Raw genomic sequence first — 16,376 nt, forward strand, 5'->3', positions numbered from 1 at the left:
TCTACACTTGAAAACAATATTGAAACAAGTTTGTGGGATGAAAGGAAAGCACTCGTACTCTATAAACTGCTATAATGCTAGATAGTAAAGCTTTGCCACAAGTGTACTTTCATTTTTAAAATAGTCAGTGGCTACTTAGCAACCAGCAATTGTTGATACACTGAACACTTTGGTAATAAGTATGTAATACAAAAGAAGATCTCACAACGTGCCACAACCCTAGATCTTATTACTGCGCTACAGAGAAACTTAATATAAATGAAGCAGCCACTTTAAAGGAATACTGAAAGTAAACAAATACGTCCAATAATGGATAAATGATCCGTGACAAAAAATCAGTTGATTGAGTGACTTGACACCACACCACGTGATAGAAAACGTGTCTCCGCTTACCAAATTGGATGTACACTCACCGACACTCTGCCTCACACTCTCATGTTCGGCAAAAAAGAGCATTGCACCCCCCGGGTTGTGGATATCCCGTCAATCAATCCAAGCATCCAAAGACCAATAGGAATCCATAATATGCAAAGGAAAAAAGAACTCCAAATAGCGTAATAACGCCAAGAAAACGTAATTTATTAAAACCCACAGAGGCCTAATGGTAATACACTTACAGAAGGCAAAATAAAAAGCGCATTGGTATGATAAACAGACGCCAAACATATCCCAGTCACAGCTGACATAAGGATGGGCACCGTATCTCACCCAACCAACAAGCCAGTACACACGGTGCGTCACTTCCGGTGATACGTAATCCTCACTTCCCGTTGCCGTACAGCCACATGCTACAGTGCCCATCCTTATGTCCACCATGACTGGGATATGTTTGGCGTCTGTTTACCATAACATTGCGCTTTTTATTTTGCCTTCTTGTAAGTCTATTACCATTAGGCCTCTGTGGTTTTAATAAATTATGTTTTCTTGATGTAATTGCGCTATTTGGAGTTCTTTTTTCCTTTGCATATTATGGATTCCTATTGGTCTTTGGATGCTTGGATCGATTGACGGGATATCCACAACCCTGAGGGGCGCAATGCTCTTTTTGCCAAACATGAGAGTGTGAGGCAAAGAATGTCGGTGAGTGTACATCCAATTGGGGAAGACACGTTTTCTATCACGTGATGTGGTGTCAAGTCACTCAGTCAACTGATTTTTTATCACGGATCATTTATCCATTATTGGACGTCATTTATTATGGACCATTTCTTTTTATGATCATTTCTCATGCACTACTATTCACTGGGTGTGTAATATATATGTGTATTGTTCACATTATTTTGTATGCAGCAGCCACTATTTACATTGAGGCTATTTCTAGTGGATTTTGTTTATAATAAGTATGTAATGAAAAATATAGCATAAGAAGTGCAGTGGTCAGGAGTATGTCATATATAGCCAAGCTTACAGAGTGCAGTGGTCAGGAGTATGAAATGTACAACAAAATATAAATAGTGCAAGGCTTAGGGGTGCGTATTACACAGAGTGTTGGAGTGCACAAGGCGCAGGGCTCAATAGTGCATGTTGCATAGGGTGAAGGGCTCCAGAGTGTGCATCACATAGGACACAGGGCTCAGGAGTAGGTAACATACAGGCCAGTGCACAACCAAAAATTATCCCTCATCCCCAATTTCCCACCCACTCTAGAGCTCTCACCCCAAGCCCCCAGTACAGAGCCATCTCCCCCTCACCCCCAAATCCTCTCCTTCTGTACAGAGCTCTTTCCTGTCACTACCGAATCTCCTCCCAAACTCTTCTCTCCTTTGTCCACTCACCCAGACCCCAAATACAGTGGCATTGTGAGAGAAAGGCCTCCACTCAGTAATGTGATTAAAGCCAACGAGTGGCCTAGAGCCCTCCCTCAGCTCTGACGTGAGATCTGACAACAGAAGGAGCTGGCGTTACAGTGCATGTTTTAATAACACTACAGCACTGGAACTGTTAAATAAAAAAATAAAACATCAGGCAGTTGTGGACTCAGGCCTTTGGCCACTCCACACAAAATGTGGGGCATATACCCCAGCGCTAGAGATGTGCATGGGAAGCACACACACAACAGAAGCAGCGTTGCCCACATTTGAAAATAATTAAGAGGGCCACCATAAAGGATTTTTTAAAAAATGCATTGCGCCACCCACAGAACACTTGTGGGCATTGCGAAAAGTGGGCATGGTCAGTCAAATGTATGTGGTTTCATGGCATATGGTTTGTAGGGTTGCACCTTCGCTATGTTTTAAACAAAATAGAGACTGGGGGGGTATACTGATGAGAAAGTGGGAGCTAAATTATCCCCATCATTGGTGTCAGTTGGAGTAATAGTAACTTCCAATTATGATGTCAGTGGTCATTAGGGTTGTGGGTTTGAATCCCAACCATTGCACTTGTCTGTCTGGAGTTTGCATGTTCTCCCTGTGCCTGCGTGGGTCTCCTCCGGGTACTCCGGTTTCCTCCCACACTCCAAAGATGTGCTGGTAGGTTAATTGGCTCCAGTCTAAATTGGCCCTCATATGTGTATGTATGAGATATATATATTTGAGAATGCTTCTAACGGTATACACAAACCACTCTGGGAATGTGACAAAAACAAACCCTTACAGTGGTCACTAGGACAAACAGAGTGGGTGACTCTCCTCATCAGGAACATCATTAAAAATCTGACAGAGGTTCTATTGCTTCTCTATATGTTCCAAAAATATGTACCACTGCTGACTGATAAAAGTTGACATATGTCCCTTGTAGATGTCAGTTTGTTTCAAGAACCCCCACTGGTTTGACCAACCACTGAATATATGTAACTGAAATGTTTTAGAAGAAATCCCCAACTCTCTTTCCCCTTTCCCAAGGAATAAACATATATCAGGTTCAGAAACTTATCTCACTATCAAATAAAGGTATGTCAATTTGATTGGTCTGAAACTGCAGAAAGAGATATACAGTATTTTTAATTGCCACACATGCCACTCTTTATTTATTATTCAAATTACCTTAAAAGTGGAATTTCAGTCATTTTTTTAAATTTTCCACTTATTAAATCTCCTGCCCTTGTTGTTTTAACTTTGGATAGTAAAACATTTTTTTCTGCCAGTAAATACCTTATACAGCCAACTTCCTGTTTGTCTGGTAAAAAGCCTAGGCTTATGACATTATGCACAGCTCTCTTTGCCAGGAAGGGAGAGGGGATGAGTTATAAGAGGGCCAATGAGAGCTGAAGGCTGCAGAGCTGGAGCTGTGCCTTTGTGTAAATCCAGGAAGTGAACAGGCGGCAGCTTCAGCTGCCCACAGTTAAAATGGTTGCAGCCAGACTTAGTGGAGGGAGATTTCTGCGGCATGTTTGGCAAGTACAGAATCACAGTATATATAAAATAATATGCAAAGTGGTTGGAGGGAAGCTTCAGAATGGCAAAGATGTTTTTATTACAAATTATGTGAGCAGACTGCAGTTCCTCTTTAAGTTCAGACAGCCTGACAGCCTACAGACAGCCATAATTTTCCACAAATTACCTTGCAACATAAGCTGGCATTTCAGATTTGTTTTTGTGCAGCGAAAGGTTAACGGGACAGATGGATGAATCTTCTCATGTGGGCTGTTGTATTCTGCTGAGTTTCTGCATGCCAGCGTCTCACTGGATGCAGGTGCTGTTTGGCTGAAAAAAGTCCACTTAGCTCCTTCAACAAAAGCCAATTGCAAAATTGACTTTTGTCGATCTTGGTGTTGCCAACAAGGTCACGCACAGAGCAAAATTCAGCAAAAATCAGCTGAAATTCGACACATGTTAAGAATATGTTACCCCATTTCATATTCCTGATATGTGCCTGCTGTACCATGTACTTGTATGGGAAAGTATCCTTTTCTCTTTTTATTGCTTCATTTGTGTGAAATACCTGTTGTTCCTGCCAGCCCTAGCTCTGCTTTCCTATCAAAAACTGAGCACACTACAAAAAAAAAAAACAACTGACCACACTAGGTGTGAGAGCACAGCATGGTCAGTTTTCTGGCTGGGATGGGAACGCAACCTGCCTGTCCTCCAATGATCGGACTTGTGCTGAGACGCCCTCCTGCACAGCCATTCACTGCAGTGTGCTGCTGTTTTTCCTCCCCTAGCTCTCTGAGCTCCTTATACCGCTGAGAACAGAGGGCATGTGATTACATTTAAAAAAAATGGGAAAAAAGTATTGTTTTATGTCTATACACAAATGTTTTGCCTGTCATTTCTATTTTAAACTGAATGGGTTGTTTTACAAGGTGTGCGTTTACATGTACTTTAGGGCCATAGCACTCTGCAGACAAGATTTCCAAGTTCATCCAACCGGACTAATTGCTGCAGGAATGTCAAGAAAGTGTAATGTTTCTTATCACTGTACTGAGGCTAATAATGTGATTACAGGAAGCTGACTCTCCCACTAGACTCTCACTACCAGTAAGTGTACAAGCCTGCCTTATCTTAGTATCTACAGGACACAAGCAATAAGGATCTGTAGATGTTTGCTAAACTCCCTGCAGCATATATAGCTGACCCTCCTGGGACTTTTTGTTTTGGTAAAATTAAATTTTACAAATGGCAACTAGTAACATATCAATTAAGAGATTCTCATGTATTAATTGTGCTTTATTAAAAATCTGGAGAGACTTATGGTTATCCTACAAAATTTGGTCTCAATAAACAGTCATATTTGGGAACTATATATTGTTTTTGGAATGTTTCTCTTAACTTTTTGAAACTATATATGACCAAAAATACCAGTCAAGCGCAACCCCTTAATGCCGGACAAATATGCGGCCGCTCGGTGCGTGGGACTTAACGGCGAGTGGCCGTATAAGAGGCTCTGTTAAAACTACATACTGCACTAAGAACGCTCCCTGCGCACTTCCAGCACAGTAGCCGGCAGGTACTGGAAAGCTTCCAATGCATACTAGCGATTGGGAGCTTTCATTCATGTGACTGCTGTGACAGCCAATCACAAAAGTCACATGACCCGAATGCCCGCCTCCTAGCTTTCAGAACACTTAAAAGGCCGGGTGGGAGGGGGTTAATAAACATTGTATTAAACCACCTGCCACCAATATCTGACTGTAAACTCTCTTGCTCTTTTGTTTCCCCTTCTTGATTGTACTGAATACTCTAGTCACCCTAATGCAGGGTCCTGGGTTTAGTAACACTTTAACCCTTGCACTCTGTGCATCATGTACTCCCGACCCCTGCACTCTACATTGAGCTGTACATTATATACACCTAAACCCTGCACTCTGTGCATTATGTACCCCCGACCCCTGCACTCTACACTGAGCTGTACATTATATACACCTAACCCCTGCACTCTGTGCATTATGTACTCCCAACCCCTACACTCTACACTGAGCTGTACAATATATACACCTAACCCCTGCACTCTGTGCGTTATGTACTCCGGACCCCTGCACTCTACACTGAGATGTACATTATATACACCTAACCCCTGCACTCTGTGCATTATGTACTCCCATCCCCTACACTCTACACTGAGCTGTACATTATATACACCTAAACCCTGCACTCTGTGCAGTATGTACCCCCGACCCCTGCACTCTACACTGAGCTGTACATTATATACACCTAACCCCTGCACTCTGTGCATTATGTACTCCCAACCCCTACACTCTACACTGAGCTGTACAATATATACACCTAACCCCTGCACTCTGTGCGTTATGTACTCCGGAACCCTGCACTCTACACTGAGATGTACATTATATACACCTAACCCCTGCACTCTGTGCATTATGTACTCCCATCCCCTACACTCTACACTGAGCTGTACAATATATACACCTAACCCCTGCACTCTGTGCGTTATGTACTCCCGACCCCTGCACTCTACACTGAGCTGTACATTATATACACCTAAACCCTGCACTCTGTGCATTATGTACTCCCGGCCCCTGCACTCAACACTGAGCTGTACATTATATACACCTAAACCCTGCACTCTGTGCATTATGTACTCCCGACCCCTGCACTCTACACTGAGCTGTACATTCCATACACTTAACCTCTGCACTCTGTGCATTATGTACTCCCGACCCTGCACTCTACACTGAGTTGTACATTATATACACTTAACCCCTGCACTCTGTGCATTATGTACTGCCGACCCCTGCACCCTACACTGAGCTGTACATTATATACACTTGACCCCTGCACTCTGTGCATTATGTACTGCCGACCCCTGCACTCTACACTGAGATGTACATTATATACACTTAACCTCTGCACTCTATGCATTATGTACTCTGGACACCTGCACTCTACACTTAGCTGTACATTATATACACTTAACCTCCGCACTCTGTGCATTATGTACTCCCGACCCCTGCACTCTACACTGAGCTGTACATTATATACACCTAAACCCTGCACTCTGTGCATTATGTACTGCTGACCCCTGCACTCTACACTGAGCTGTACATTATATACACCTAAACCCTGCACTCTGTGCATTATGTACTCCCGACCCCTGCACTCTACACTGAGCTGTACATTCCATACACTTAACCTCTGCACTCTGTGCATTATGTACTCCCGACCCCTGCACTCTACACTGAGTTGTACATTATATACACTTAACCCCTGCACTCTGTGCATTATGTACTGCCGACCCCTGCACCCTACACTGAGCTGTACATTATATACACTTGACCCCTGCACTCTGTGCATTATGTACTGCCGACCCCTGCACTCTACACTGAGATGTACATTATATACACTTAACCTCTGCACTCTGTGCATTATGTACTCTGGACACCTGCACTCTACACTTAGCTGTACATTATATACACTTAACCTCCGCACTCTGTGCATTATGTACTCCCGACCCCTGCACTCTACACTGAGCTGTACATTATATACACCTAAACCCTGCACTCTGTGCATTATGTACTGCTGACCCCTGCACTCTACACTGAGCTGTACATTATATACACCTAAACCCTGCACTCTGTGCATTATGTACTCCCAACCCCTGCACTCTACACTGAGCTGTACATTATATACACTTAACCCTGCACTCTGTGCATTATGTACTCCTGACCCCTGCACTCTACACCAATGCAATCCGATTCTTGCAATCACACTACGTTTTACGACCTATTTTGGGGTGTCATTAGTTAAACACTCAGGATTGGCTGTGTTTCCTGCACCGCATATATGTGAACTGAGGCTCTGAATGATATATATTCACATTATTCATACCTTTAGGACAAAAGATTTTTCTGGCGTTTTAATCTCAAACACTCCCTCCTCTGCTTCCACACTTAAATTAAATGTAGCTGTACAAAGATCTATACTTCCCAGTGGACCGACATCTGAAGCCATCCTGTAGTACAGCAAGTGGCACTTCTTGGCATCATAGGAGAAAAATCGATACTTCCAGGCTTTAAGAGGTCCTTTCATCCCCAATTTGTAAAGATATCCACAGAGCAGTTTGGGCTTAAGTTTTTCATCATCCTTGTTGGGAGAAATAGAAAGAACTTCAGATGTCGTGTCCGGGATGTCTTCACATTTCACCTGGGATGGTATAATGTGCTCATTTAAATGTATTTCCTGATCTCTCACTTCTGATAATTCATCCCCAGCAATGTCATTCGATTGATCGTTTCCAGACATTTTTATCATCTGTTAAACATGCATTCTTGTTCTTCCTAAAATGAATAAAAAAAGTGATCGATCTAATTTGTCTTTGATGTGCCAATATATAGAGAAAAAGTAAAAGAAGTGTAACTCTGAGGAGCGAATAGCAGAGTCTGCATATGTTGTGAATAAATATGGCTGCCTCCACAACCATATATGTTTACAATAGATATATTTACAAGGGTACCTAAAAACACACTGGAAAGGTTGTACATGCCTTGTAATGAAGCCTTGGCAATTAGTAATTAATCATTGAAAAGTAATTATCATCTTTTCTTCACCAATCAAATTTTTGTGTGTTATTTGGATATTTGTGTTAGTGCACCTGTGCCCAGGCTTATATCTGTATGCAAGTGCCACTTTAGGTTCCACTTTAAGGCTTACACCCATTCATGTCTATGGGTGGCACCAGGGGCTCCCAGCACCAAAATACACCAGCATATTACAGTAGTGATTGCTGTAGTAGTTGTGTGCTTTATATACTACTGACCTCTGCACACTGCATTACTTACTCCTGACCCCTTCACGGTGCCTTAAATATTCCTGACCCTTACACTCTGCATTACTTACTCCTGAATCTACATTCTGCATTACATACTGCTGACCTTTTCACTCTATGTTACTTATACCTGGACCCTGCACTTTTCCTTACATACTACTGATCTCTGAACTACTTACTCCTGAAAGGTACATTAATTATTCCTGGCTACTACGCTCCACATTACTTACTCCTGAATCTACATTCTGCATTACATAATACTGACCTCTTCACTCTGTTACTTACGCCTGAACCCTGCGCTGCGTGTTACATAATACTGAACTCTGCACTCTGCATTACTTACTCCAGACCCCTGCATTGCACATTAATATTCCAGACCCCTGTACTCTGCATTACTTACTCCTGAATCTACATTCTGCATTACATACTACTGATCTCTTCACTCTGTTACTTACTCCTGAACCCTGCACTGTTCATTACATACTACTGATCTCTGCACTCTGCATTACGTACTCCTGACCCCTGCACTGTACATTAATTATTCCTGGCCCCTATACTCCACATTACTTACTCCTGAATCTACATTTTGCATTACATACTACTGATCTCTTCACTCTGTTACTTACGCCTGAACCCTGCGCTGTGTGTTACATAATACTGACCTCTGCACTCTGCATTACTTACTCCAGACCCCTGCATTGCACATTAATATTCCCAACCCCTGTACTCTGCATTACTTACTCCTGAATCTACATTCTGCATTACATACTACTGACCTCTTCACTCTGTTACTTACTCCTGAACCTGATCTCTGCACTCTGCATTACTTACTCCTGACCCCTGCACTGTACATTAATTATTCCTGGCCCCTATACTCCACATTACTTACTCCTGAATCTACATTTTGCATTACATACTACTGATCTCTTCACTCTGTTACTTACGCCTGATCCCTGCGCTGTGTGTTACATAATACTGACCTCTGCACTCTGCATTACTTACTCCAGACCCCTGCATTGCACATTAATATTCCTGACCCCTGTACTCTGCATTACTTACTCCTGAATCTACATTCTGCATTACATACTACTGACCTCTTCACTCTGTTACTTACTCCTGAACCTGATCTCTACACTCTGCATTACTTACTCCTGAATCTACATTACATACTACTGACCCCTTCACTCTGTGTTACTTACTCCTGAAGCCTCCACTGTGTGTTACATACTATTAACCTCTGAACTCTGCATTACTTACTCCTGGCCTCTGCACTGTGCATTACTTATCCCTGACCCCTGCACTCTACAATAAATACTTCTGAACCTTACACTCTGCATTACATACTAATGACCTCTGCATTCTGAGTTACTTGGGGCCAATTCACACAAGCCTGGTTCACTGGGATGCAATAAAGGAATGTGCGTTATGTTGTGCGTCCATGTGTATTGCATTAGGGCAAGCTATTCATTTGAATGAGCTGCCCATTGTACCATGATGGACCAAAAATTGTGCATGCAGCATTGTTGGCAATGCACCACAGTGACCCCTGAACTATTCAAACCTTTTTAAAGAGGCTTTGCTAGGTTATCTCCTTCAAAAAAAAAAATCTGATGCACCCAGGTGAACTATGATTTTTTTTCCATGTTGTTCAGGTAGATCTCCACCTTTCGAGGGTTGCCTACCCTTCGAGAGGTGAGTTTGAATTGCTCAGGTTTACTTTAAAACAAATTTCATACTGGGTGAAGTGGAGTTAAATACCTTTCTGGGTCTAATTTTAAATCCTGTTTACTGTAGTCATAGTCTTTCAACAAAGCATACTTTATTTGCTTTGTTGAGTGACTATGACTACTGTCAACAGGACTGCAAAGTAGATGCAGGTGGGTATTTAACTCCGCTTCACCCAGTATGAAGTGTGTTCCTTCCCCTAGGAACAAAAGAATTTTTTTAATGTGTTGGTTGTCGAGGGCCGATCATCTGACCCTAACCACAATTATTTGCTCGATGTGCGGATACATGCGAAAACAGCAGACAGTCAAGCTTGCTTTGTACAGTCTTCCCAATTACATCTGTGGGGATACACTGAATGGGGTCTAATACTCTTTTCTCTTAAAAAAAGAAAAAAAAACATAATTATACATGTTTCTATTCATATGCTATTATTTTCATTTGTTTATTTTGTTAGTTTTTGCAGTTTAACATTAAAATTATTTATAACAAAAATAAAGTCATGTTACTTAGAAAACACACCAACACGCTTTGTATCAAAAACAGTTTCAGTGTGTTGTACTTTTTGTACTTTTTGTCTACAATACCACTAGTTATTTTAAAATGATTAAAATTTCAATAAAATAATGGTGCGCTCATTCCATCTGTGCAAGAGAAAAAGCGAATCCTACTAACTTCCATCAGAAACTAGTGAATAATTATAAACAATAATATAATAAAATATATAATAAAATTCTTAATAACGTGCTAATAAACACCCAAAAATACATATACCGTATATACTCGAGTATAAGCTGAGTTTTTCAGCACATTTTTTGTGCTGAAAGTGCCCCCCTCGGCTTATACTCGAGTCAAGCACTTTTCTGGTGCAAAGAATGACATTTTCCGAGCCTATTTTGGGGCCCCGTATCTCGGGGCCACTTGGTGCTAGGAACCCCAAATTTGGTGTGCAAACCCAGTGGAGGTAGCACTACAACATATCTACAACATATCTAGCTGGGGTTCCTAGCACCAAGTGGCCCCAAGACACGGGGTCCCATGTTCGGTTCAGAAAATATCATTCTCTGCTGCAGAAAAGTGCTTGACATTTTCTAAACCAACTTTGGGGCCCTGTATCTCAGGAACCCCAGCTATGGATATGTTGCAGTGTTACCTCCACTGGGTTTGCACACCAAATTTGGGGTTCCTAGCACCAAGGGGCCCCGAGATACGGGGCCCCAAATTCGGTCAACTGTGTCCATCTGCAGCAATGTCATTTCAGGACCCTTTGAGTCCAGAGACCCCAAATTTTGGTTGCAGCTTGGGGGCAGCTAGGAATCCTTAACTACTGAGTTTGAAGTTCGGGGGACCTATGGCGGCAAATGGGCACAGTGAGGCTGCAAATGGGCATTATTGACCCTCTTTTCCACTTACAGTAGCTGCGCATTTCTCACCCTAGGCTTATACTTGAGTCAATAAGTTTTCCCAGTTTCTTGTGGTAAAATTAGGTGCCTCGGCTTATATTTGGGTCGGCTTATACTCGAGTATATACGGTATTAATGATACACTTCCTTGATGATACTACTGATCAGGCAATGATCGTTCAAATGGTTAATTCCTCATCATAATGTTAACACATAATTGATGTGTGGAAATATAACATGAATACAGTCAGGTCCCACTATTATGGGAAAATGAAAGGGAAATAGTCCAAAAAAGTCCAAAGGTGACTGTATATGCAAAAATTGCAGTGACTCCTGTGAGACAATTCACTCTACACTCGTGCCAATAATGTGATGGGTGATTCCAACAACTGCCACCACCACCTTTAAGTGCAATGCCTGCTCACCTCCACAAAAGACCACTGACGGTCAAGTCAAGCCTTTCTTTTTTTTTGGATCCTTAGCAATCATTTGTGGAGGTGAGCAGGCATTACACTTAAAGGTGGTGGTGGCAGTCGTTGGAATCACCCATCACATTATTGGCACGGGTGTAGAGTGAATTGTCTACAGGAGTCACTGCAATTTTTGCATATACACTCACCTTTGGACTTTTTTGGACTATTTCGCTTTCATTTTCCCATAATAGTGGGACCTGACTGTATTCATGTTATATTTCCACACAATTATGTGTTAACATTATGATGAGGAATTAACCATTTGAAGGATCATTGCCTGATCAGTAGTGTCATCAAGGAAGTGTATATTTTGGGGTGTTTATTAGCACGGTATTAAGAATTTTATTATATGTCTCATATTTTTTTATAATTATTCACTAGTTTCTGATGGAAGTTAGTAGGATTCACACATTCTTTTGCACAGATGGAATGAGCGCACCATTATTTTATTCTATTTTTATAACTGCAGGGGTGAGATCACTATCCCAATGGTTGCAGCTGTTCATTAGTTTTACTTTGTTATATTGTTTTTTCTTGATTCACATTTCTCACACATAGTAGCGCTTAAGTAATACACATACAGTATATTTTAAAATTATTATCATCAAAGTACATAATTTTGCCTTTGGAATAAATATGAAAGTAAATAGTTCTTAGAAGACAATACTGTTGGAAGCCTATCCCCTATAGAGCAAAGCAATGTTAACATTTTAACTATGGGCTAGTTAAGTCAGCAATACCAATGGGGTTGATTTACTAAAGGCAAATCCACTGTGCACTACAAGTGCACTTGGAAGTGCAGTCGCTGTAGATCTGAGGGAAAGATTTGAAATGAGGGGAAGCTCTGCTGTTGTCTATCATCCAATCATGTACAAGCAAAAATGCTGTTTGTTTTCATTGCATGCCTCCCTCAGATCTACAGCGACTGCACTTCCAAGTGTACTTGTAATGCACTTGCAGTGCACAGTGATTTTACCTTTAGTAAATAAACTAAAATCAAAACGTGTATCGCTGTCAAATCATGACCTTAGTGATTAAAGTGCAAAAACACATCTAATATAATGCAATAGAGTTGAAAATGTGAAAAATGAAAAAAGGAAAAAAGAAAAATGATTAATAGTCCAAATATCCCAATTCCACATCCCTAAGGTGAACTCAAAACGTGTGCTGATCCAATGTTCAATTTGTGAAGACACCCGGAGCTCCACACAGAATAGACAGGGTAAGTATATCTGCTTACAAGAACCCCCAGGGTCTATCTGCGCATTAGTGAGCTTTCACCCCTCACTATGGGCTCAACCGCATCCACTACCCAGCCTGCTTAATTGGATTCCACAGGTGTATACCCCACAGTTATCATCAGTCACGTAAACTTCAGAGTCCGGTCACACATTCAAGTTTCCTTGACTGTTGATAACTATGGGGTATACACCTGTGGAATCCAATTAAGCAGGCTGGGATGTGTTACGCCGAGTATAGAATAGATACCAAGCATGTCACGCTTTATAATTGCACGCACTCGTGGAATGGCGACAAACTACGGTACCTAAAAATCTCCATAGGCGACGCTTTAAATTTTTTTTACGGTTACCAGGTTAGAGTTACAGAGGAGGTCTTGTGCTAGAATTATTGCTCTCGCTCTGACGATCGTGGTGATACCTCACATGTGTGATTTGAACACCGTTTACATATGCGGGCGCGACTTCCGTATGCATTTCTTTGCTGCGCGAGCTCGCGGGGACAGGGGCGCTTTAAAAAAAAAAAATTCTTATTTATTTTATTTATTTTTATATTAATAAATTGTGTTTTAAAAAAAAAATTTTGATCACTTTTATTGCTGTCACAAGGAATGTAAACATCCCTTGTGACAGTAATAGGTGGTGACAGGTACTCTTTATGGAAGGATCGGGGGTCTAAAAGACCCCTGATCCCTCCTTTGCACTTCAAAGTATTCAGATCAACGTTTTCGGTGATTCTGAATACTGTATATTTTTTTTAAACCAGCGCCATTGGCAGCCGAGTAAACGGGAAGTGACGTCGCTTCTGTGTTTACTATTAGGAGGCTGGAACGAAGCCGCTCACAGCTTCGTTCCAGTCTGTCCCCAGCCGCCGGAGGTGGCCGTTTGGTCATCGGGCCTCCCGATGGAACGGAAGGCCCGGTGAGAGTGGCGGGAGGGGGGGAGTCCCCTTCCGCTCCTCCGGTATAACAGCTGCGCGGCTTTTAGCCACATCGTTTGTTATACCAGGAAAGCCGATGCAGCTGCGGGCATCATCCCGGTATAACCCCCGGTAGCCGAGTACGCACATCTGCGTATGCTCGGCAGGAAGGGGTTAAGATCATGGTTCGACAGCGCTACATGTTTTGATTTAAATTTGTGTTATGAAGTGTACATTGTTGTGAGAGCTGCTGTTAGTCACGGATCATTTGTGTCACTTACATAGTTTGATTTACTTTATATGCACTTAGCGCAATATCGCTTATTTACTACTTTAGTAAATAAACCCCTTTGTCATTACATATGATACTGACAGATATAGGCATTGACTTACTAAAACTAGAGAGTGCAAAATCAGGTGCAGCTCTGCCTAGAACCCTATCAGCTTCCAGGTTTTTTTTTTTTTGTTGTCAAAACTTAACCACTTTAGCCCCGGAAGATTTTACCCCCTTAGGCTCCATTCACACTAGCGCGTTTTTTGATGCATTTTGCATTTTGCAGAAATGCACGGGAATTTTTTAACATGGGTTCCTATGGAACATGTTCACATCAATGCCTTTTTGTTTCTCTGCATTTTTGGAAAGGGTCGGGGACTTTTTTTCATGCAAAAAGCAGCGTTTTGCATGTAATGGATTTCAATGGACAAGCATCAAAAACGCAAGTGCACCGTTTTTGCAGCGTTTTTGCAGCGTTTTTGGTGCGTTTTTGCCGTTTTTTTTTTTTTTTTAATTTTTTTTAAGACTGTAAAAAAAAATAAAAAAAAAAAAAAAAAAAAAAAAAAAAAACGCAAAACGCAAATCGCGGCAAAAACGCAGCAAAAACGCCGCAAAAACGCTACAAAAACGCTGCTCAAAAACGTGGCAAGCATGAAAAAAAAACCTCCAAAAACGCTCAAAAGCAACATGCATAGATGTGAATCGAGCCTAACTGACCAGAGCACTTTTTATAATTTGGCACTACGTCGCTTTAACTGACAATTGCGTGCTCATGCAATGCTGTACCCAAACTAAATTTGCGTCCTTTTTTCCCACAAATAAAGCTTTTTTTTTGGTGGTATTTGATAACCTCTGCGGTTTCTATGTTTTGCGATAAAATGCCAAGATAGCACAACCCCCCCCAAAATGACCCCATTTTGGAAAGTAGACACCCCAAGCTATTTGCTGAGAGGCATGTTGAGTCCATGGAATATTTTATATTTTGCAACAAGTTTCGGGAAAATTAAAATTTTTTTTTTTTTTCCCACAAAGTTGTCACTAAATGATATATTGCTCAAACATGCCATGTGTGGGTCTTTTTAGGGAACCTAGCCGCGTACAGGACCCCGAAAACCAATCACCGCCTTCAGGATTTCTAAGGGCGTAAAATGGTGATTTTACTACTCACTACCTATCACAGTTTCGGAGGCCCTGAAATGTCAAGATAGCTCAACCCCCCCCCCAAATGACCCCACTTTGGAAAGTAGACACCCCAAGCTATTTGTTAAGAGGCATGGTGAGTATTTTGCAGCTCTCATTTGTTTTTTTAAAAATGAAGAAAGAAAAGGAAAATTTATTTATTTTTTTTTTTATTTTTTCAATTTTCAAAACTTTGTGACAAAAAGCGAGATCTGCAAAATATTCAATGTGCCTCTCAGCAAATAGCTTGGGGTGTCTACTTTCCAAAATGGGGTAATTTGGGGGGTTTTGTGATATCTGCGAATTTCATGGCCTCCAAAACTGCTATAGGTAGTGAGGAGTGAAATCAAGAATTTACGCCCTTAGAAAGCCTTAAGGACCCTAATCCGCCCCTAATGTTAGAGGCAAATCGCCCCCCCACTCCTGCCCCCATGCTTCGGCATATATACTCTTCGGAGGTGAAATCACCTCTGACAGAGCAAACGCTGTTGCTGTCAAGATAAATGAATCAGTGCTGCAGCTGAATGGCATACCTGAAAAGAAAATAATGGTTAACAATAAAACACAGTAAACAGTAAAATAGAAAATAATTACATACCTGAAAAGCAAACATGATAAAACATAGTAACAATAAAACATTGCAGTTAAATACAGTAAAAACATCAGAATAGAGAGAGAACAATCGAGAACAAAAAAACGACAACTATTTCGGGCTTTTTTATTTTATATGTATTTTTTTTTTTACTTTTATTTGTAACTGTAATGCCCCGTACACACGGTCGGATTTTCCGATGGACATTGTCCGATCGGAGCGTGTTGTCGGAAATTCTGACCGTGTGTGGGCTCCATTGGACATTTTCCATTGGATTTTCCGACACACAAAGTTGGACAGCAGGAGATAAAATTTTCCGACAACAAAATCCGATCGCGTCAATTCCGACCGTGTGTGGCCTGTTCCGACGCACAAAGTGCCACGCATGCTCAGAAGAAATTCCGACACGG

At 41.5% G+C, this 16,376-nt stretch overlaps 1 protein-coding gene across 4 annotated transcripts in view; it reads right to left on the reverse strand.

The window, feature by feature from the left end:
* TBC1D2 (TBC1 domain family member 2) overlaps positions 1–16,376 on the reverse strand; it is an 83,068-nt gene that overhangs the window by 54,372 nt on the left and 12,320 nt on the right. For all 4 annotated transcript variants that reach the window (XM_073598632.1, XM_073598648.1, XM_073598640.1 and 1 more), the window contains exon 2: positions 7,227–7,675. In XM_073598632.1, coding sequence (XP_073454733.1) covers positions 7,227–7,649 — 423 coding nt within the window. In that variant the 5' untranslated portion in view covers positions 7,650–7,675. The remainder of the gene's footprint in view (positions 1–7,226; positions 7,676–16,376) is intronic.

This window comes from Aquarana catesbeiana, linkage group LG01 (genome assembly GCF_042186555.1).
Source record: "Aquarana catesbeiana isolate 2022-GZ linkage group LG01, ASM4218655v1, whole genome shotgun sequence".
Lineage (NCBI taxonomy): Eukaryota > Metazoa > Chordata > Amphibia > Anura > Ranidae > Aquarana > Aquarana catesbeiana.